This window comes from Cryptotermes secundus, unplaced genomic scaffold (genome assembly GCF_002891405.2).
Source record: "Cryptotermes secundus unplaced genomic scaffold, Csec_1.0 scaffold131, whole genome shotgun sequence".
In the NCBI taxonomy this organism is placed as follows: Eukaryota; Metazoa; Arthropoda; class Insecta; order Blattodea; family Kalotermitidae; genus Cryptotermes; species Cryptotermes secundus.
The window spans coordinates 1,227,613-1,249,205 of NW_019742552.1; the positions used below are offsets into that span (position 1 = coordinate 1,227,613).

The 21,593-nt window shown below is 38.1% G+C and overlaps 1 protein-coding gene across 5 annotated transcripts in view; it reads left to right on the forward strand.

The window, feature by feature from the left end:
* LOC111873270 (WD repeat domain phosphoinositide-interacting protein 2) overlaps positions 1–21,593 on the forward strand; it is a 52,552-nt gene that overhangs the window by 10,302 nt on the left and 20,657 nt on the right. For all 5 annotated transcript variants that reach the window (XM_023867832.2, XM_023867833.2, XM_023867837.2 and 2 more), the window contains 4 exons: positions 2,458–2,729; positions 10,722–10,895; positions 13,869–13,976; positions 16,283–16,422. In XM_023867832.2, the coding sequence (XP_023723600.1) occupies positions 2,458–2,729; positions 10,722–10,895; positions 13,869–13,976; positions 16,283–16,422 (694 nt within the window). The remainder of the gene's footprint in view (positions 1–2,457; positions 2,730–10,721; positions 10,896–13,868; positions 13,977–16,282; positions 16,423–21,593) is intronic.

The window sequence follows — 21,593 nt, forward strand, 5'->3', positions numbered from 1 at the left end:
AAAAAAAACATTTGTTTATTCTGTTAAAACTTTCATCCAGTACGGCATTATCCCTTGTCACTCTTGCACGGTGGGTTGTCCTAGTTCTAGGAGTGACCAGTTCTCTCTGTGTGTGACACTTTTCCTGGGTAATGTACGACTTTACGATGTCTCTCTTGCGTTGTGCCACTGCTGCACGACGAGACATCTTCTTGTCGGTTGCCCGCTTTTACCATGCCACTGTTGCACGGTGGCTCGTCCCTCTGTGTGTGATGGCCAATTTCTTCTGGGGATTACAATTTCCACATGTAAAATCCTTTGCTTTCTGACGGCGGTGCTCCGCGGCCAGTTTTTGTCCCTATGCCTTTTTTTCTTCAGTTTTCCGACCGGCATTACTTTGGCGTCTTCTACGGGTACCTCTTTTTGTTCTGCCACCTTAGTTTCCTGTCCAGTGAGGTCGGCTTCTCCTCTTCTTGACGTGCCTCCATTTCTTGGCAGGCAGTCATCTCTATGTCTTTTTCGGGTTCAACTTTTTCCCGCGCAGCTTTTCTGTCTGCTTCGGGTTTGAGTTCGGCCACCATCTCCTTGTGGCTGGCGTCTATCTTTTCCCGCCAGGATCTCCAGTCAGCCATCATTTGTGCATATCTGGCTTCCGCCTTAGCCTGCTTGGCGTCTGCCTTTGCTTGCATGGCTCTGAATTCCTTCAGCAGCAGTTCCATCATCTGCTGTGACTCCATTTCAGCTCATGTGTAAGTCAAATCTTTTAAATTTGTCTCAGAGAATCCGAACTGATCCCACTTCTAATACCAGTTGTCACGTGTTTGTGTGTCACGCGACAAATAACTTTACTTGGGTCTCGGATTTGGCGAATCTTTATTGCATACTCACTCTTACACTCTTTACAATTGTTATCACTTCAACTGTATTCTGCGGCGGCTATCTTTCAACTGTATAGTATGGCAACTAGGTTCCAACTGTATTATTGTCTGTAGCTCTTGGCTTATGTAGGTGTTCTGCAGACTCAGTAGAGGACACCCTTCACCAAGGTTCGATTTCACATGTTCGGAAATCCGTTGCTTCGGGAACGCTCTTTATACACTGGTAATGAGTTTCATCTCATCCGTTGTTACTCAGCAGCCTTCTGTTGTTCATCTCCGGGGATGCTGTTTGGCATTGTCTATGCAACGGGCCACTGTTATTGCGTTGCCATGGAAGTATCTACTCCAAACACATTACATGATGATTCAGTTAGGAGGGAAGTATTGTACAATATTCTGATAGAGTTTGGGATACCCATAAAACTAGTTAAGCTGATTTAAATGTGTTTAAATGAAACGTATAGTGAAGTCCGTATAGGTAAACATTTGTCTGATAAATTTCCTATCCAGAATGGACTAAGACAAGGAGATACTTTATCGCCACTCCTTTTCAGCTTCGCTTTAGAATATGCCATTAGGAAGGTCCAGGAATACCAAGTGGGACTGAAATTAAACGGGACACATCAGCTGTTGGTCTGTTCCAATGATGTGAATCTATTGGGTGATAATATAGATACCATAAAGAAAAAAAAACAAACATTAATTGACACAAGTAAAGAGGTTGGTCTAGAAGTGAACACAGAGAAAACTAAGTATATGTTGTTGTCTCATCATGAAAATGCAGGGCAAAATCATGACATAATGATAGAAAACAGATGTTTTGAAAATGTGGCACAGTTCAAATATTTGGGAACGACAATAACAAATCAAAACCTGATTGAGGAGGAAATTATGAGGTGTTTGAACCTGGGTAATGCCTCCTACCATTCAGCCCAGAACTTTTTGTCTTCTTGTCTGCTGTTCAAAAACATAAAAATTAGAATATACAAAACTATAAGGTCGCCTGTGGTTCTGTATGGGTGTGAAACTTGGTCTCTGACATTAAGGGAGGAATGTAGATTGGGGGTGTTTGAGAACAGGGTGTTGACAATATTTGGACTGAAGAGGGATGAAGTGACAGGAGGTTGGAGAAGACTGCATAATGAGGAGCTTCATAACTTGTACTCTTCTCCAAGTATAATTAGAATGATCAAGTCAAGGAGGATGGGTGGGCAGGGCATGTAGCATGGGGGAGAAAAGGAATGCATATAGGATATTGGTGGGAAAGCCAGAGGAAAGAGACCACTGAGAAGACCAAGGCGTAGGTTGGCGGACAATATTAAAATGGTTCTTAGGGAGATAGGATGGGATAGTATGGATTGGATTAATCTAGCTGAGGTTAGGGACCAGTGGAGGGCTCTTGTGAACACAGTAATGAACCTTCAGGTTCCATAATATGCTGGGTAATTCTTGAGTAGCTGCAGAATTGGCTTTTCCTCAAGAAGGGCTCAGCTCCATAAGTAAGTAAGGAAGTAAATTAGTATGAAAACGTTCATACTGTTTTAGTGTGGTATGGTCTGTTTCTCTCTCCCACCCATTATAACATATATTTGCCTTTCAGCATGCGAAGACTATGATTCCTGCACATGATAGTCCACTGGCAGCTTTAGGATTTAGCCCATCTGGCACCAAAGTTGCAACAGCATCAGAGAAGGGGACTGTGATTCGAGTTTTCCTGGTCCATGATGGTAGTAAACTGTACGAGTTTCGTCGGGGGGTGAAACGTTGTGTGAGCATTTCTAGTCTAGCATTCAGCATGGATTCAACTTTCCTCTGTTGTTCAAGCAACACTGAGACTGTCCACGTATTCAAACTGGAAGAACCAAAAGAAGTGTAAGTATCAGAGTTTTTATGGTTAGTTTCTTACCAGGCATATCCAGTCTCTGATACTATGTAAAATGACACCATCTCCAGTAATGTCATCTAAAATTATAAGGTTTCTAAAAAAGAAATGACAATTTTTGTAAAAAGAAATTTGATATCCACAAAAAATGTACAGCAAAATTCCAATGTAGTTTTCCAGCATTTAATGAACATTTTTTCTGGTTCTAACTGAAGCCAAATGTAGAGTTTATTATTTTCCCATATTAGTAAATTCTCGTTTAATAAATAGCCTGCATATAATGCAAGAAGTTTTTGACTTACCAGAACTTACAGTTCACTTATTGTGACTGTTGTTCAAACAACAGTCAGTATTCACATTTTCTCACTGTCAGAAATCATTACTGCACAACTGTAATCTTTAGTGACTGACATCACATTGATCATGAACTGAAGTCATGCTGCCTGCTGCTAGTAGCATCATAATCGTTACATTCTCAGCTGAGGTTCTTTCAGTGTTTATTCCATGTTTTTAATTATTTTGGAAATTGATTTTGTATTATTAAGTAGTTGCTTTTATTTGTTCAAATAGTTTATTAAATAATTTTCCCATGATCACATACAGTAAGCCTTATAAGAGGATACAGGTTTCTGCATAACCCTCATTTAATGAACTTTTCAGTTTAATATAAAAAGGTAAAAAAGAAGGCAAAGCTATCCCTGTAACAGGCCATGGAGGCCCATAGGGTTGTGGCTCGTTGAGGGTCCCACATTTTCTAGACAGTCAGCTCACAGATGGTGGTCAAGTTGTCAGCCTTATGTGCCAGCTACAATTTACCCTCAAGGAAAATTCCTGGTACTCATTTTTATTAGAGGTTGAGTTGACCCTGGGGCCATAGTGCAGCTGGAAGGATTAGGTCAACTGAAAAAAAATCCACCTCATTGGGACTCGAACCCGCAACCTTCCAGCTTGTAGCATAGTGCCTCAACCAACTATGCTACCGTGTGCCCCCTATAACAAAGGCAAATTCACCTAGAAACTGATTAAATAGGGATTTCATTGTACGTGCATTGAGAAGCATATGGACCGGTTATGACTGGTTAAGGGAGGAAGTCTTGAGTCACCTTATAGAACTGAAGATATGTTCGCAAACAGAACTCAGTGCTCCATTAATCATTACAGTGCAATAATATTTCTGACTGTAGGTACTGGGTCATGCAGGTGATTCTGCTTTTAGTGTGCATGATTCTATCAAGTGGAGTTGTTTGAATTATCCCATTTATCTTATATCTCTTCCTTGAATATTTCCAATAGTCACATAGCAGAGCTATTTCAGTTCTTTTGTTATTTCGTAAACTTCTGTCATATTTGGCTCCTGCAAATTCTTATTCTGTCTGTATCTCTGTGCATGTGGTCACTTCATCTGTTTCTGTTAACCGGAGATGATATCTATACTTTACTTCCATCTCTAGACTTGGGCTTTACGCCCTGTCATTGTTCATGGGGGGGGGAACTCCGTGGTTTTAGTCCACAAGCAAACTATACCGACGAAGCAACCACCACTTGTCAGCGAAGTTAGTACCAACTTTAGCGGATAGAGGGTGTCGCGTGGTCAGTGCAACGAATCCCCATGGCCATTAATTTTGTTTTCTAGACCGGAGCTGCTATTCCCCCCTCCCGTTTATTGGGCAGTGGAGTCCATCTGGGTTCACTTGCCATGGCGGCCACTGATTGACCTATTGTAGCCTCTCCTGGGTAATTATGATGATGGAGAATTTGGTGGAATGAAGATTGTCAGGGGAAAACCCTCCCCAGCGCCACTTGTCCACCACAAATCCCACTTAACCAGACCCGAGATCGAACCCAGGAAGCTAGCGACTAACTGCTTGAGCTATGGCGTGGTCTGCTGTTTCCTTGAAATAGCTCCTCAGTTATCATCACGAGGCTGAGTGCGGATCCACACAGCCGTTAATTTCAGTTTTCTAGACTGGAGCTGCTATTTCCTTGAAATATATCCTCGATTATCCTCACGAGGCTGAGTGAACCCTGTTCCAGACCCACTGCTTCTCAGAAAATCTGGTAGCGCCAGGAATCGAACCCGGACCTCTGGATCTGTAGCCAGGAACTCTGACCACTAGACCACAGAGGCGGTAGTCATAGTTCAGTCACATTCCATATTCAGGCCAGTCTGATTTGTTTTATGCAGTATCTTATGTAAAGATTTTTCTCTGTACTTTCATTTTATTCTGATTGCTGGTATTATCTGTACTGGATGACTTCAGCCATTGATATTGCAGCATCATTAGATAAAATGTGAGCGATTGTCCACTATTGTTCAGCTCCCTTTCAGAAACTGAAGAAACATTTCAAGTTACTAGCTCTGATGATACAAGGTAGAGGTCAGATTTATCTCATTACAGTTTTACACAAATGTAATAAAGTGATACAGTTTCTCATTATTACAGTACAGTCACAGCATTCATTTGTGCTGGTGTGAGTGAGAAGCAATGTCTAATCCAGACCTCTCACCTAGTCCATATAGTCCACTTGCAGTAGAATCTTAGACTTCAATTTGTAATCACTTTGCAGTTTCGGTGTGTGATACTACTTATGTCTAACCACACTACATTCAGAGAATGTTAGTAGCACTATAACAAGACCTTAAAATAAATTTGAGTTTTTAGTTCTAAATTGTGAAAGAAATCTCCAGTTATTATTTTAATGTGGTTGGTACTTGGATAGGTGGGTTGGTAGGCAGGAATTCTACACACACATGCTCTCTCCCTTTCGTTCTGTCTCACTCTCCATGCTTGAATAAAGTAAACACATCTTTAAAGCACTCATTGTTGTGGCACACTAGGGTTCCAGAAGAGCAGACCAATCACTGTGTCCATTTTTGTAATAAGTTACACTAATAAAAGTTTCATTAATGTACACACTAATAAAAATTGCATTCACCACAGCGTGGCACATCCTCAGGTTGTTGTTGGAGGAGATGGCCTCCAGATACTGAGGGCAGTTTGAATGTACTGAGAAAGCAGTCTCTGGGTTGGGCATGGGGTTAAAAACTCCTCCTCATAAAAAATAGTGTGTTATGAAATGTCACAAAAGGCCACGGACCTGGATGGATTCTTTGGATAAATGACCTAAGCTAAAGAAAATGGACATGAGATTTGGTACGTGGAATGTAAGAAGCTTGTATGGGCCAAGGTCACTTATGACAGTTGCAAAAGAAATATCAATATATAAGTCAGATTTAGTGGGAATACAGGAGGTTAGATGGAACAGGGGTGGCACCAAACCAGTAGGAGAATCTGCATTTTCCTATGGAAAGGGGAATGATGGCCATCAACTAGGTACATATTTTTTCATACATAAGAGAATCATATCAGCAGTTAAGAGGGTACAGTTTGTTAGTAATAGTAATAGTACATAATACTAAGAGGTTGCAAGTATGATATGATTATTCTGAATGTTCATGACCCAACAGAGGATAAATTTGATGATATGAAGGACAACTTCTACAAGGAACTAGAACGTGTAATCAATAAATTCTGTGAATACCATATGAAAATTTTGTTAGGAAGGAAGACATTTTCAAATCAATAATTGGGAATGAGAGTTTGCATGAAATTAGTAATGATAATGGAGTTAGAGTAGTAAACTTAGTCACATCAAAAAATCTTATTGTCAAAAGTACGATGTACCCACATTGTAACAGTCATAAATTTACTTGGGCATCTGATGGAAAGACACACAACCATGATTGCCCATATTTTGATAGATAGGAGATGGCATTCAGGTATTCTTCATGTCTGATCGTTTAGGGCAGCAGATTGTGATACTGAACACTCTCTGATGATGGCAGAAGTTAGGGAGAGACACAGTGAGTAAACAAATAATGCACAGAGATCATATGGAGAGTAGATTCTAAAGGGTTCTGACGGTGGATGACACACAGAATTACTGGAGTTTGGGACTTTTTCCATCGTCCGAAATTTTAGGTAATAGAGCACACGATGTTTCGGAAACTGGATCTGTTTCTGTTTTCAGGTGAGAAAGGAAGACACCTACTTATTTGGGCCCTTTAGAAAGAGCTAATCTCAATCAGTCATCCAGGAATGCATATAGGATATTGGTGGAAGGCCAGAAGGAAAGAGACCGCTAGGAAGACCAAGATATACGTGGTGTGTTCAAAAAGTATCAAACCTTTGGCCAGCAGAAATACATTTATTGATTTGGAGGTACAAAACCCTAATCCCCTTCAAAGTAGTGTCCTTGGTAATGCGCACACTTCTAGCGCTTCCACCATTGTTGGAAACACTTCTGGAACACGTCTTTTGGGATGGTGATCAGCCGGGCCATCACATTCCGCACGATGTCTTCTCTTGACTCAAATCGGGTTCCTTTCAGCGGCATTTTCAGCTTGGGAAATAGCCAAAAGTCACACGGAGCCATGTCGGGGGAGTAGGGAGCCTGACGAACCACAGGGATGTTGTGTTTGGCGACGAAAGTCTGAATCAGATGGGCAGAATGGGCGGGTGCATTATCATGATGAAGCTGCCAAGTTTTTGCTGCCCACAGATCTGGTCGTTTGCGCTGCACAGCATCACGAAGGCGACGAAGGACCTCCTGGTAGTATTCCTTTGTGTTAGTTTGGCCTTGTGGTGTGTACTCATGATCCACAACCCCACGGGAGTTGAAGAAAACGGCCAACATGACATGGACATTGCTGCGGACCTGACATGCATTTTTTGGCCTTGGGGATGTCGGATGTTTCCACTGTGACGACTGCATCTTGGTTTCTGGGTCGTACCCATAAACCCACGACTCATCACCTGTGATCACGGTGTTCAGAAAGTTGGGGTTACTGTTTGCATTGTCCAGCATGTCCTGTGCGATTTCCAGACGGTGTTGCTTCTGCTCCATTGTTAGCAGTGTCTGTACAAATTTCGCAGACACTCGTGCCCAAATCCTTCGTCAAAATTGAATGTACTGATCCAATGCTTACCACTATCCTGTTTGCAAGTTCTCGGACTGTGATACAACGGTCCTCCATGACCAAAGTCTGCACTTGCTCAATGACATTCTCATTTTGGCTTGTTGAGGGTCTGCCTGAACACGGTTCACTGTTCACTGATGTGCGGCCATCTTTGAAGCCGTTGTACCACTCCTTTATCCTTGAGTTGCTCATGGCATCGTCCCCGAAAGCCTGTTGAATCTTGCAAATGGTTTCCACTTGGGTATCACCAAGCTTTTGGCAAAATTTGATGCAATATCACTGCTCATGTTTTTCCGTCATTTTACACCTTACTGGAATCCGACAAGTGGTCACTACATGTCCTCACTCATAGGCTGACTGCCAGCGACTGACGCTTTCTGCGGGCAGGAAAAAAATCACGACTGCGCATGAATGTCCCCCTCCACATCTTCACTGAAGGGAGCCTCCTGCACTTCATTGGTTTACACGGGAAAAAAGAAGGTTTGATACTTTTTGAACACACCACGTAGGTGTGTGGGTAATATTAAAATGGATCTTAGAGAGACAGGATGAGGTGGTATGGACTGGATTGATCTGGCTCAGGATATGGACCACTGGAGGGTTCTTGTGAACACAGTAATAAATCCTTGGGTTCCATAAAACTTTGGCATGTTCTTGAGTAGCTACACAGCTGGCAACTTCTCAGGAAGGGCTCAGCTCCATGAACTTAGTTTAATAAAAGTTGCATATTTTCACTGATATATCACCAAACGGAACTGAACAATGTAGTCAATGAATGGTTCTGGTGGTGTTCCCACCTAACAAATTCAGATGACTTCCAGGTTGGGCATTTTGATAACAGAGAATTAAAAATGACTTTGGTAGGATGACCTCAGATGACATATAGTTCATTCAGAGTGATTGATTCAGGGATCAGAGAGGGGAAGGCAACACAATAATGTGATATAAAATGAGACATATCCTTCTTTCAGTTTTGCTGAATCTCTCCAGTACTGTTGACTTTCCCACAAGAGTTCAAAATAATTCTAGTTCAGCGATAGATAATATATTCATTGATAACTCAAAATTAAGAGACTATACTGTAGGACCCTTTATAAATGGCTTATCCGATCATGATGCTCAACTCATAGAAATAAATAATATTGACCTTCAGCCCAGTAATCAACAATATCAAACAGTAAGGAAAATCAACAAGCATACGATGGCAGATTTTGTCACAAAATTAAGTAATGAATCATGGGACAATGTATTTGACAGCAATAATATTGATTCTAAATTTAATTGCTTTCTGAACACATACTTGAGGATCTTTTATTCAAGCTTTCCCTTAAAAATAGTCAAAAATGAAAATAAAAACAAATCCACCTGGATAACAATTGGAATAAAAACTTCATGTAAACACAAAAGACAACTATATTTGGCCAGTAGGGACAGTAATGATCCAAGACTAAAAAGTCACTACAAAATGTACTGTAAAATTTTGTCAAAAGTCATTAAAGAAGCCAAACAGAATAACTATAACAGCCAAATTCTAAAATCAAACAATAAAATTAAAACCACCTGGGATATTGTGAAAGTTGAATCAGGAAAGAAATCTGTTAATGAAGACGTACAAAGTTTGAATATTGAAGGGAAGTCCACTAACAATCCACAAGCTATCGCAAGTGCATTTAATGAATATTTCCTTTCATTAGCTGAGAAAACATATTCCAATAATAATAATAATAATAATAATAATAATAATCCAATATACTATCTGTCTCGTGCCTTTAACAATTCATTTCCAAATATCAATCTCAAATTCTCAACAAGGAAGGAAATTGAAAACATTATTAAATCCCTTAAGCCCAAAAATTCACATGGATATGATGAAATCTCTACCAAATTACTTAAAGCAAGCTCTGTTTACATCAGTTCACCCTTGAATCATCTATGTAATAAATCTTTATCATCAGGTACTTTTCCTCAACGCTTAAAATACGCTGTAATGAAACCACTTTTTAAAAAAGGAGAGAGAAAATGCATCTCTAATTACAGACCAATATCCATATTGACTTCATTCTCAAAAGTCTTTGAAAAAGTTATGTATAATAGACTACTTGAACACTTAAATTCTAACAACATATTAGTCAAAGAGCAATTTGGATTTAGGAAAGACCTAACAACAGAAAAAGCAACCTATGAACTAACTAACGATATTTTAAGTGCTCTCAATGACAGATTAATTGTGGGAGGGATTTTCTGTGATCTAGCAAAAGCTTTCGATTGTGTTAATCATGATATCTTACTATCGAAATTAAATTTCTATGGAATAACTGGCAAAGCTAATGAATGGATCAAATCATACCTCAAAAACAGGTATCAAAGAGTTGAAATAAATAATAAAAACTCCAGTCATAATGCATTTTCAAACTGGGGAATTATAAAGCACGGTGTTCCACAAGGATCAATTTTAGGTCCCTTACTTTTTCTTCTCTACATAAATGATCTATCTAAAACCATCAACAATAAATCTAAACCAATTCTATATGCAGATGACACTAGTATAATATTTAAGAACTCTAAATTTGAAAACTTTAAAAATGACATAAATATTGTATTTGAAGCCTTAAACAGATGGTTCGAAGCCAATTTACTCTCATTAAATTTTGATAAAACCCATTACATATCATTCACAACTAAAAACAACCACCAAATTGATCTGGACATCAGTTATGCCAACAAATTAATCTGTAAAGTACTTGATACAAAATTCCTTGGAATATATGTAGACAGTACACTGTCTTGGAAAATACATATTGAACAAATTATACCTAAATTAAATGCAGCTTGCTATGCGATGAGATCAATTAAGCCTTTTATGTCACAGGAAACATTGAAGATGGTTTACCATGCCTACTTTCATTCTATTATGAACTATGGATTAATATTTTGGGGGAACTCTTCACATAGTGTAATAATTTTTAAAATACGAAAGAATATAATTAGAATTTTTTTTCAGGCCAAGACAAGCTTCAGAGGAGAACCAAGGGTGGATGGGTTACCTGACAAAAGCTGTCACTGCATCAGCTAATTATCTCCCCTCCCAAGTGACTGATGTTTTTAACCAGGGCCGGGCATTTGCATCTGTTCACCTTCCATACCAAGGATTGCGAAATGTCTGTGCCATTACCATGTGAGTTTTTATCACTATTTTATGTGATGTAAGAATAAAAGAATAGTTTAAACAGTGACCATAGTATTAATAACATGTTCTTTGCATGTTGTGACTGGTTGTGGGCCAGATGACTGGTTTGATTCCTGACAGCAGATGGCACTTTCATCATAGACACCTCATTCAAACAACCTCTGCAGCCTGCCCATCTTATTCATTGGGTATCGTCCCCCCCACCCCTGGGGATATACGCAGCCAAAGCATAAAGCTGGTCACTCACTTCAATCTAGTGTCAAAGCTAATAGTATGTGGACCTGTACCTTCAGTCCCCCATTCATTTTCAAGGTATGATCCTTAAGTACAAGGCCATCTTTGGTGTAAGAATCATCATTTCTGGACATACATTGGAGATACAACTCTCTTCTTCATGTGCTACTATTACTATTGCTGCTGCTGCTGCTACTACCAACACCACCAGCACCAGCACCACTGCCTCTACACCTCTACCACTAGGGCTGCGCCGTAGTTCAAGCGGTTAGCCCCTGACTTCCCACTGCGGCGGTCCAGGTTCGATCCCGGGTCTGGTCAAGTGGGATTTGTGGTGAACAAAATGGCGTTGGGGCAGGTTTTCTCTGAGTACTTCGGTTTCCCCTGCCAATCTTTATTCCACCAATTGCACCACAATCACCCTCACCTATCATCTGGGGCTGGTACAACAGGCCAGAAGTGGCCACAGTACACAGGACTTAGTCCCACCCCACTAGCAATAAAAAAAAACTACCACTACCACTACCATTACTACTAGCAGCATTGTTTCCATTTTATCTGGGTTAATGGCTGAAATGTCTCCAATCCTTTATTTATTTTTTCTTTCTTCTCACAGCCTTTTCTTTTTTATTTCTTTCCAGCACATCCCTTTTTTCTTGAAGTCTTCCAGTATCTGACTAAACAGTGTCCCTCTTTGGTATCACATAAGTCTCTGTAATGGCGCAAGGATTATGTACAAGTAGATATAGTTTTTTGGGGTAAATTTGGAATAAGTGTATCTAGACTTTAAGATTAAGAAACAGAAATAATGAAACGTACCAGGAAGCTTGGGTTTACAAAGAAGTGTAACAGGCTATAGCTTAGTAATCAGAATGCTAGCACGGCAGGTAATAACGCTGACATTGAGGAAGAAGCCATATGAAGTAGGTCATAAATACTATGGCATGAGGAAAACGCTGAGTCGGAGAAGGCGGTAGACCTGAAAGAGCCAACCCCCTTTCAATAAACAGCCAATGAGTGGGCCACACCGACCCAAAATCACGTCAGAATGGGCGGGCCAATACACCCCGAAACCCAACGAGTCAGCAAAAAGAGGGTACATAAACCCTAGAGGAATCAGTCGAAAAACTTTTGAATATTATTAATTGACATAGAGTTCAGCCGGAGGCCATCACCGAGAGAGTGATGGCAACGAGTAGTTGTTGGTTGGTGATGGCGAGCGTCTGTTTCCTCAGATCAAGTAAGTGAACCAACTTCATATAGACGTGAACAATAAGTGTGATAATATTAAAGTGCAAACCCCAGGGAGAGAAAGTGAAGACTAGATGGACTAGGTTTACTGAGAAAGAGAGATAGAGGTACTGAGTACCCAATATCAGGGTGACAGGGTAGTAGAACTAATGTGTGTACTACAGGGTCATAACCAAATGTAATGCGAACCGACAGATGTCGGCAAAGTGTATAAATTATGTAGATAGCGACATAGTTGAATAGAGTAGGATAGAAATGCGCTGTGATGTTAATTGAACTTAGCCTCCCCTCAAGTGTTACCATCTTCCCTGACGACTCCAGCCCTCCCGAAGCTTCGGCGAATTGCGAGTTAAAGCCAGGACTAGTGACGTAAGCGATCGATAAGTTTACTTGAGTTTTCTTGACAGAACAAGATGGTGGCAGCATACTAAACTGGGTGACAGAGCGGGATACCTCCACGCCCCCTGTCACACGGCGTAACTGTGGTGACAGCAGTGAGATAACCAATCCACCCCTGTTGCAGGGGAGTAACAGTGGTGGCAGCAGTGGGATACCTCTACGCCCCCCTGCCACCACGGCATAACAGTCTCTTTTCTTAAAATTTTAATTCTCATTATCCTTGTAGTGTCTATTCTTTTTACATGGCCAAACCCTGAGAATCATTTCTATTTGTATCTCGTCTAAAAATGTATCACTTGCTTGGATTTTTCTGTTTTTTGGTAAACAGGTTTTTGGTTTGTAAAGGCCCCATCTTTAGCCTTGTGTTTTATAGATTCTTTTACATTCTTTTGGGATCTCTGTGTTCCATAATGTTCCTTTCATAATCTGATAAAATTTGGAACTATTTTATATTCTTCATTTGATCATTTTATTGATTTTGCATTCTGAATTTATTTCACTTCCCAAATAAATCCACCCACCTGTTTAACCATTATGTCATTCAGTTTTATTCTACAATTTGGTATAGGGTCCATGAAATTCTCTTAGCTACTGTCTTGTCCATATTCCTTGATGTTAAGGTTCGACAGATTTAATTTCTCTCCAGTTCCTTTCATCATTCTTCCAGCTCAACACACAGTTACCTTGTCAGATTAAAGGCCCATTTGAAATAAATGAAGTAAGAAACTGTAGTTCCCATGTCAAATGAAGGGCCTATTAAAAAATTAAGTCCATGGCCAACTTAACAGCATTAAATTGGTCATTGCTAAAGACATGTGAAATTTCAGAATGGGACATATAATTGAATAGCAGTATTAAACTGAGCATTAGTGAAAACATGAGAAATCAGTGAATAGGACATGTGATTGATTAGTATTTCATCAAACACAATTATTTCAGTGTATCAGAAAATGTTGGTACTGTATGCATAGACTTCTATAACCACAGATGGGTGTGCAGAAAATATTATATGTACATTTGCCTGTCAGCATTAGTGAGTTATTCTTGACAACTTTGTTTATTTGTTCTTTTGGTCAGGATTCAGAAAGTTTTGCGTCTCCTGGTGGCATCAGCTGATGGAACCTTGTATGTGTACAACTTGGATACTAATGAAGGGGGAGACTGTACGCTCCTCAAACAGTATAGGTTTGTTCCTGTTTCTTTAATTTTAGTGAATATGTGAAACATTGTTAGAGAAGCACTCATTTGTGGCATGTACACTCTATGGAACAGTGTCCTCCTGTAGCTAACAGTCACTCAGCTAGCCAGGAAGGTCCCTACCCCTTATAGAACCCATGTTTCATCCAGGTTGTAGATAAATATTGGGGATGGCTGGGAATCTACTGAATAAACAGTTGTGGGCAGCAGGCAAGTGGTGGTCTCCAGCATGGGGATTGGGCAGAGGCTAAAATCTCATCACCTCAAAAAATATTGCATGTTAAACATGGCATCTGATTTGGATGGGTTCTTTGGAATGGTCTTTGTAGACTGAACACATTCAAGAGTGGTGCTGAGGACAATATTTGGAATTTCAAGATGTGATCAAGCACAAGCAGTTAAATTGTCATTTGAATTTAAATGAACTGAAGCATAAACAGGATTTTTGATAGCACACTACAGAGACTTGGTATAATAGATTTGGAAGATCACATTATTTCTGAGACCTTGGGACCACTCTGTTAGTTCTTAAGTTGTGAAGATTTATACAGAGAATATAAACAAGAAGGAAACATGGCAACATCATGATCTTGATGGATGATTTGGCTGGCAATTACTACATAATTCTCCATTACAATGACAAGTCATTTATGCAGTCATCAAACATTGTGATCGGTACAGTAGCAATTAGAAGTTTTCTTGTTAAATTTTTTTTTTTCAGGGCTGAATCATGTTACTCTTGTAATGATGTATATTATTTAGCAGTGTTTTCCTAACTAGGTTATTGTTGGATGACAGAGGAATCAGTGTTTGATTCCTGGTAGATGCCAGTTATTTTTTCTCCCCTCCACAGTGTACAGACTGGCTTTGGGTCCCATGCAATCTACTCTCCGCTGAGTACTGGGCTCTTTTCATGGGGGTTAAGCAGCTGGGGCCTGAAACTGATGACTCCCATCTAGTTCAGAGGTGCTGCACACATCATATATCATCAGGGTGTGGTACTTAGTTAAGCTCAAAAAATACTCTGTGGCTTTTAGTCTGCAAGTAAACTATACCAAGCAACTGACCACCACTTGTCGGCGAAGTTAGTGCCAACTTTTGCAGAGGGTGTCACGTGGTCGGCACAATGGATTCCCCACAGGTGCTAATCTCGGTTTTCTAGACTGGAGCCTCTACTTTTCCATTCAAGTAGCTCATCAGTTATCCTCACGAGGCTGAGTGGACCCTGTTCAAGACCCACTACTACTCAGAAAATCTGGTAGTGCCAGGAATCGAGCCCGGGACCTCTGGATCTCTAGCAGGAGCTCTGACCACTGTACCACAGAGATGGTCAGTTAAGAACAGGGTAGCTTTATTTTTACTTTGCTTTATATAAGGAAACCTAGATAAAGTGCTTCAGAGGTTGACCCATAGAAAGAGATTCCCACAGCATTGTGTGTATCAGAACTTTTCCAAAAGTGGTTAATCATGCATTCAGTTTGTGACAAAAGAAACAATCCAAGAGGTGTCTGGTAACTGAAGGAAAAATTTTAAGATATTCATACATGGTTGGAAACCAATTTTTGCAGAGACATTTGGCAGAAGAAACTGGTGTTTCACTGGGGTCTGCATCCACAGCCATGAGTCTGATTAGCAAATAATGTATGTGCATTAGCATAAGCACCCATTTTAGGCAGCAAGAATTCACTTCTGCAGTTTGATGCTGCAAAATGTGAACAGTGACATTACGGATCAGAGCTGCTCTTCATAACTGATGAGGCCTTATTGTAGTGGTATTGTGTGTACCAAAAATGTATAAATATGGAGTGAAGAAAATCCTCATGCTAGTCAAAGATACCATTATATAATGTAAAAATATTGGTTAGGTATGTTTTAAGTGTGGTAAATTATTGGCCTGAATGCTTTCCAGGATATCCTGAATTCAGATTGGTATCTGACCAACATATTGAATCACCTCAGATGTTTACATGCTGCTAGGCATGCTTGAAGGCAGAAGAGAATCGTAGCATTTCTTATGAATTATGGTCAAGTTTGTGTTGCTTTATTACAGTAAGCAGTAATGAATTTACGTTAAGTAAGAGTCAGCACTGCATCCAATGACAGCTACTGCACGGTTGCAGTGAACTGCCACCACACTGTTGCAAGCAGTATATTGCCGCCAAAATTGAATACTGTGTCGTCTGCTAGTAGTTTTAAAAGTAGCAGTGAGTTTATATTTAGCTCGAGAGACATACAGTCTTTGTATCACTTTCACCCATGCATTACAAGAAACATGCATTTGTTTGCTTTCATAGGTTAGATGGGAAGCCAGAACAAGTTGCAGAGCTTCCCCCTGTTTCAGCAGCTACATTGACCAATGAGCATGTAGAAACATCTGCAGCTCTTTCTTCTCACTCGTCACCAAAACCTGTTGTTAACTCAGCTGCCACAGCAGGTGAAAATTCATATCCTTTTACTGAAGGGTGGAGATAGTGATCTTTTGTATTTGATCTCTTTTTTAATGAACTAAACTAAACTCAGAGAATTAAAAACCCATCAGTGGAATGAGATACCTGTTTCAGAGATGACAGGTTAAGATTCTGCATATAATGGAGGAAGAATAAGGAAATAGTGTTAATATTGATTCACAAAAGAATAATAAACACTGAAATTGTAGGAAACTTATGGTTTTAAATTACTTTGTGGTTTCTAAAAGTCACAGTGCACAAAAATTTCAACAGCTTTCTCACCCACCAATCTTCCTTTGACCTTGTACAGGTATGTATCATACATGTACATGTTAAACATTTTCTATAATTATGCTAGAAAATTTCACTTGTATAGGTCTGAAAATTTATGCAATTAGGGATCTCTTAAGACTCATGTCTAATTGATTCCCTCACTTTGCTAATACCAAATGTGTTTCTACTTGTACCAGTGTTAGATATTAAAAGAAATTGAAAGAATGTATTGAATCTCAAAACTTGCATGACAACTGTCTTTAACTTTTGTTCATCAATTTGACACCCCTGGAAGAATTAATAGATAAATATCAGTGAAAACAATTACAAATAGTATTGTATTCATTTTAGTTCATTATGAGGAGAATTAATGTGATGGTTTACTTACACGTGCCATTTTTATTTCTTGAGTCACTAAGTTAAGATATTTTTAGGAACTGGCTGGGCTAAATTACAGGAATAGTGAAAATTTATGTGTGATTTCATTGCTTGTTCATATTGGCTACAAGGAGTTAATAGAATGTAAATATTTTTATAGTAGTACCATATTGTTTCTTATAAACTTAACAAAGTTTTCTAAGTAATACTGAGTGGTGTTTACTACAATGTAACAGCCGTGATATTCATGTTCTGGTACTGGTTGCTTCAGCTGTAGATCTCTTCTATTGTTTTTATCCAGTAAACTGTAGTCATTCTGGAAACAGAATAATTTCATGTACAGGGAAATTTCAAGATTTAATAAAAGATAATATTAGATCATAAAAAAGTAGTAAGTAGTGAAATATTTATTATCTTCCAATCATCAGATTCTTCACACCAAAAAAGTTATTTACATAATTTTGATGGATTAATTTTTATTTGGCCTCTTTAACAAAGCATCTAAGCATTATTTCATGCCTATCAATCCACATGTCTGGGGAAATGCCATTCTCAAATTTATAGCACAGGGGAAAAGAAGGCCATGATGCTGGAGGAAGATGTTACTTGAAATATTTAATCATTGCAGTTTAGGGGTAAAGAAAGTTTGCAACATTTACTGATGCTTCTTCAAGAAGAAAAGGATCAGTAATGCATGACTTCCAGAGAACAAACCAGATATTAATTTTGGGGGCTATATTTCATATTATTAGACATTCTGAGATTTCTCACTTCCCCAAATGTGATGGTAGGCTTTACCACTAATGTGGAATGTTGCCTTATCAGAAGCTGCAACAACATTTGCATCAAAACTTATGAAATATGCTTCCGTATACCATTTATAATTTGCTTCTGTCGTGTGCAGATCCAAAGTTGTTAAACTTTAAAGTTGCACAGTGACTTTGTAAACATATAGAGACACACACACACATAAGTATTGCAGCAATTTGAGTAAAGACTTTGTTTTTGAGGAGTTTCCAGTTATCATAATTGCAGTGGCTGTGACTTGTATATAGTGCCTGCCAACTAATTATGCTATTGAATTTTATACAAGGTTAGCTTAATTCCTGTACTTCCAGTCCAGTCAGTTGTCTTGTAAGTACAACATAAGTGATTTTAGCATGAGTACCTTGCTATATTGAAGATGGCACACTTTGTACTAGAAGCAGTGTGAGTACATTGAACTTCCTCTGCTACACTGATGCCACACAAGTCACATTATAATCAGTAATTAAGTTCTTCTAGTTTCTTTCTCCATTTTCTTTCATTCACAAAAAGAAGGAAAATAATTTAAAATATTGCACACTTAAGAACCCTTCTCTCCATTTTTATCCAATCTACCTAGTATTCCTTGGCCATGAAATGTTACAAGGTATCGTTATTTGAACATCATTTCAACTTAAAATTATTTCTTCTGAAATCTGGCATGACATCTTTCAGTTTCAAAACTGGATATTAACAATAAGTAATGTTCAGTGAATGTCAGTGTTCATTTAATATTCCTGCTATAATGTGCCAGAATTGAATGCTTTTGAAGTTGTATCATCACATTGCTTATGTTTAGCATTGTGGCTTCACTAAATTATTTTACTACAAAGTACAGAACAGAGGAACTACTTATTTATGATGATAATAGTTCAATTTCTTGGTGAAATAAGAATTTTTATATTCAGAAGTTAATTGTGTTTCTGAACTGTGTGAAGTTGGACTGCTGCATATTTATAATTTGACACTAATGCTTGGCATTTTTTAAACCAACATAATTAATATTAAAATTGTTACTTGTAATATTTATAATTATACAGTTATATTCCTAAGTCCATTTAATATTTATTGAATGTTCTTAAAGATTCTTTTTAATATTAAGTATGTTATTTACAAATTTAAATTTGTTAAAATATTTTCAAGTACATATGCATATAAGACACAACAATTCTGAATAACTTCAGGTATAAAAGAATGTGGCTGAACTGATCTAATCTGGACAAAACATGTTACATTTTGAGGTACACAAATTCTTTGGAACTATATGTTTTGTTTTCATAAAAAAGTTACCAAGGCAGTGGAAGGAATCTATGCTGTACATATTTATAAGGAGAGTAATAAGATCAATTTTAGAAATTTTTAAGAACTCACAGCAAAATGACATAATTAAAAATGATATCCCCTACTATTATGCCAAGGTTTGCTATTTATATAAATAAGATTTGGGATTATCAATATCATTTTGAACATAATAGAGTAATTGCCAATAAGACTTCTTAGATCTTAGATATTAGGAGGTAGTGTTATTATTATCTGCCATTTGTAGACTTCAAAAACCTATGACAGGATAGAAGTACTATACAGCATTCTAATTGGGATTCAGTACATTAAAAAATTACTTGGTTCAAGTAGAATGAATTTGAACTAAATCTGTATATAATGGTTTGCTTTAATGCTTTATTGTCTTTTTAATATTTCCATAGAACATGTTATGTGGAAAGTTGGAGGAAATTATGAGGGATTTGAACTGAATGTAACACACCAGCTACTAGTATTGTGATGCTGGTCTGTAAATAAATACAGTTGAAATTTAAGTATATAAGATGTGACCAGAAGATTTCTGGACTGACTTTTCTCTTTATGCTTATGCAAAGAGTTTCCTTGTGAGGTGATACAGTGAATCTGATTACTCTGTCATTATTAGAAACATCTGTGGATGTCTGATGTTTTGAACTTTGCAAGTGTAGTATTTGATATTTCTTTGATTGTCATGGCATCAAATCTCTTTGCCCTTGAGTATTTGGAAAAAGAAAAGTGTCATATGTGGCTAGATTATTGGAGTATGCAGGGTAAGGTAAAATTATTGTGAAGTTCCCCCGCCAAGAAATTCGTACACAGATATAAGAGAGTATTATTGTGGTGTAGAAAGTACAATTTCTTGGAACATATCCACTATACATTTTATTTTCCTTTAGACATTTCAAAACATCTGTCAGAAAAAGTTTTTGATTTCCTAAGGAGCAAACTCCTGGTGCTCATTTACATCACAACAAATTTTTGTCTGGCCTATTTTAGTCATGGTAGTTCCAGTCTCTTTCATTATGAAGAGTGTTGCTTTGTTTCAGGGTTATAACTACAATTTTTTTTTTCCTTACCTGTGATGGCCTCAGGAAAATATTGTCCCCCCCTCCTCTCTTTCTTTTGGGTGTTTTCTAAAGTTTATGCACACGCTAACCCAAATCTGTTTTTACTGTCAGTAGTATAGGCATGAATTCTGTAGCAATTCATTACATATTCATATTTTGCCCTGTCATAATGCATATGAGATTCCCTCCCAATGAGCCAGTTCATGGATAGTGAAATGCTTGTTTTCATCACTCCCATAATTTATATAACATTTTAAGTTCTACTTAGCGAGTTCTGTCTAGAGGCAAATTATACACGTTTCAAGTTTCTGTAACGGTTTTACCTAGTGTGAAGCAGAATTTGATGTTTTCCTTTAAGCCTTTAAAACATAGTGATTACTGCATGCATCACCTCGTTCACCATTAATGTCACTGCATTTTGCTCACATAGTGCATCTATCTGTTCATACCATTCTCAATATAAACAGCGATTTTCATAAACAGCGTTAACCAGCGTTTATAATATAAAAGCAGTATGTCTTCTGTGAGTTCAGAACTGAACTGAACATTTAAATATTATTTAGGAGAAATTCATTCTTTAGAAGATTAAAGTCTGTAATTTTTTAAAAAACAAAAATCGTGTGGATACCCCTATTACATCATTTGTAAGGAGAATATATGAATAAATAAAACTGAGAAAATGAAAAGAAGTGGGTTCCCCTAGCAGTAATTTTGGCTTACTATGTGTTTTGACATTTCAGTATCATTTCCACAGAAAGATATATGTTGTACTTTGGTTAGGGCAACTAATTATCTAATTATCACATAATAATCCTTGTCACAGAACCTTGTCATATAAGATTTCAGTTGATAACACAGCAGAAAGCAAGGACTTGACACATTTCACAGAGATTCACTGGCTGTCTTAATGTAAGGTGTTGAAAATCTTATATGAAAGATGTAAATGCTTGCATTTTTAGCAGTGAAGGAATAGGATGTAGCCAAGAGAGTCTTAAGATTAAGTACATTCAAGATATAGACTTTTCAATATTATATTTAAGCATCCTGTTGCACTCCATACGATAAATGATACAAACTCCGTCTCAAGTGCAAACAATATATTTTGTGTCTTTTGATTTTGTCTCCTACACTACATGTTTCGGCCTCAGACGGCCATCATCAGGTGTATATCACTCACTTCGCTGTCATACTGCACCCAGTTCAAAATTTAACATCTAAATACTCTCCCTGTCATTATCAACTTCTACTTCGTTGATAGCTGTCCACCCGTAGATTACTTCACACACGTTAATTTTGACTTTATTGTAATAGCACCATAATAAAATCTTTAGTTCTAA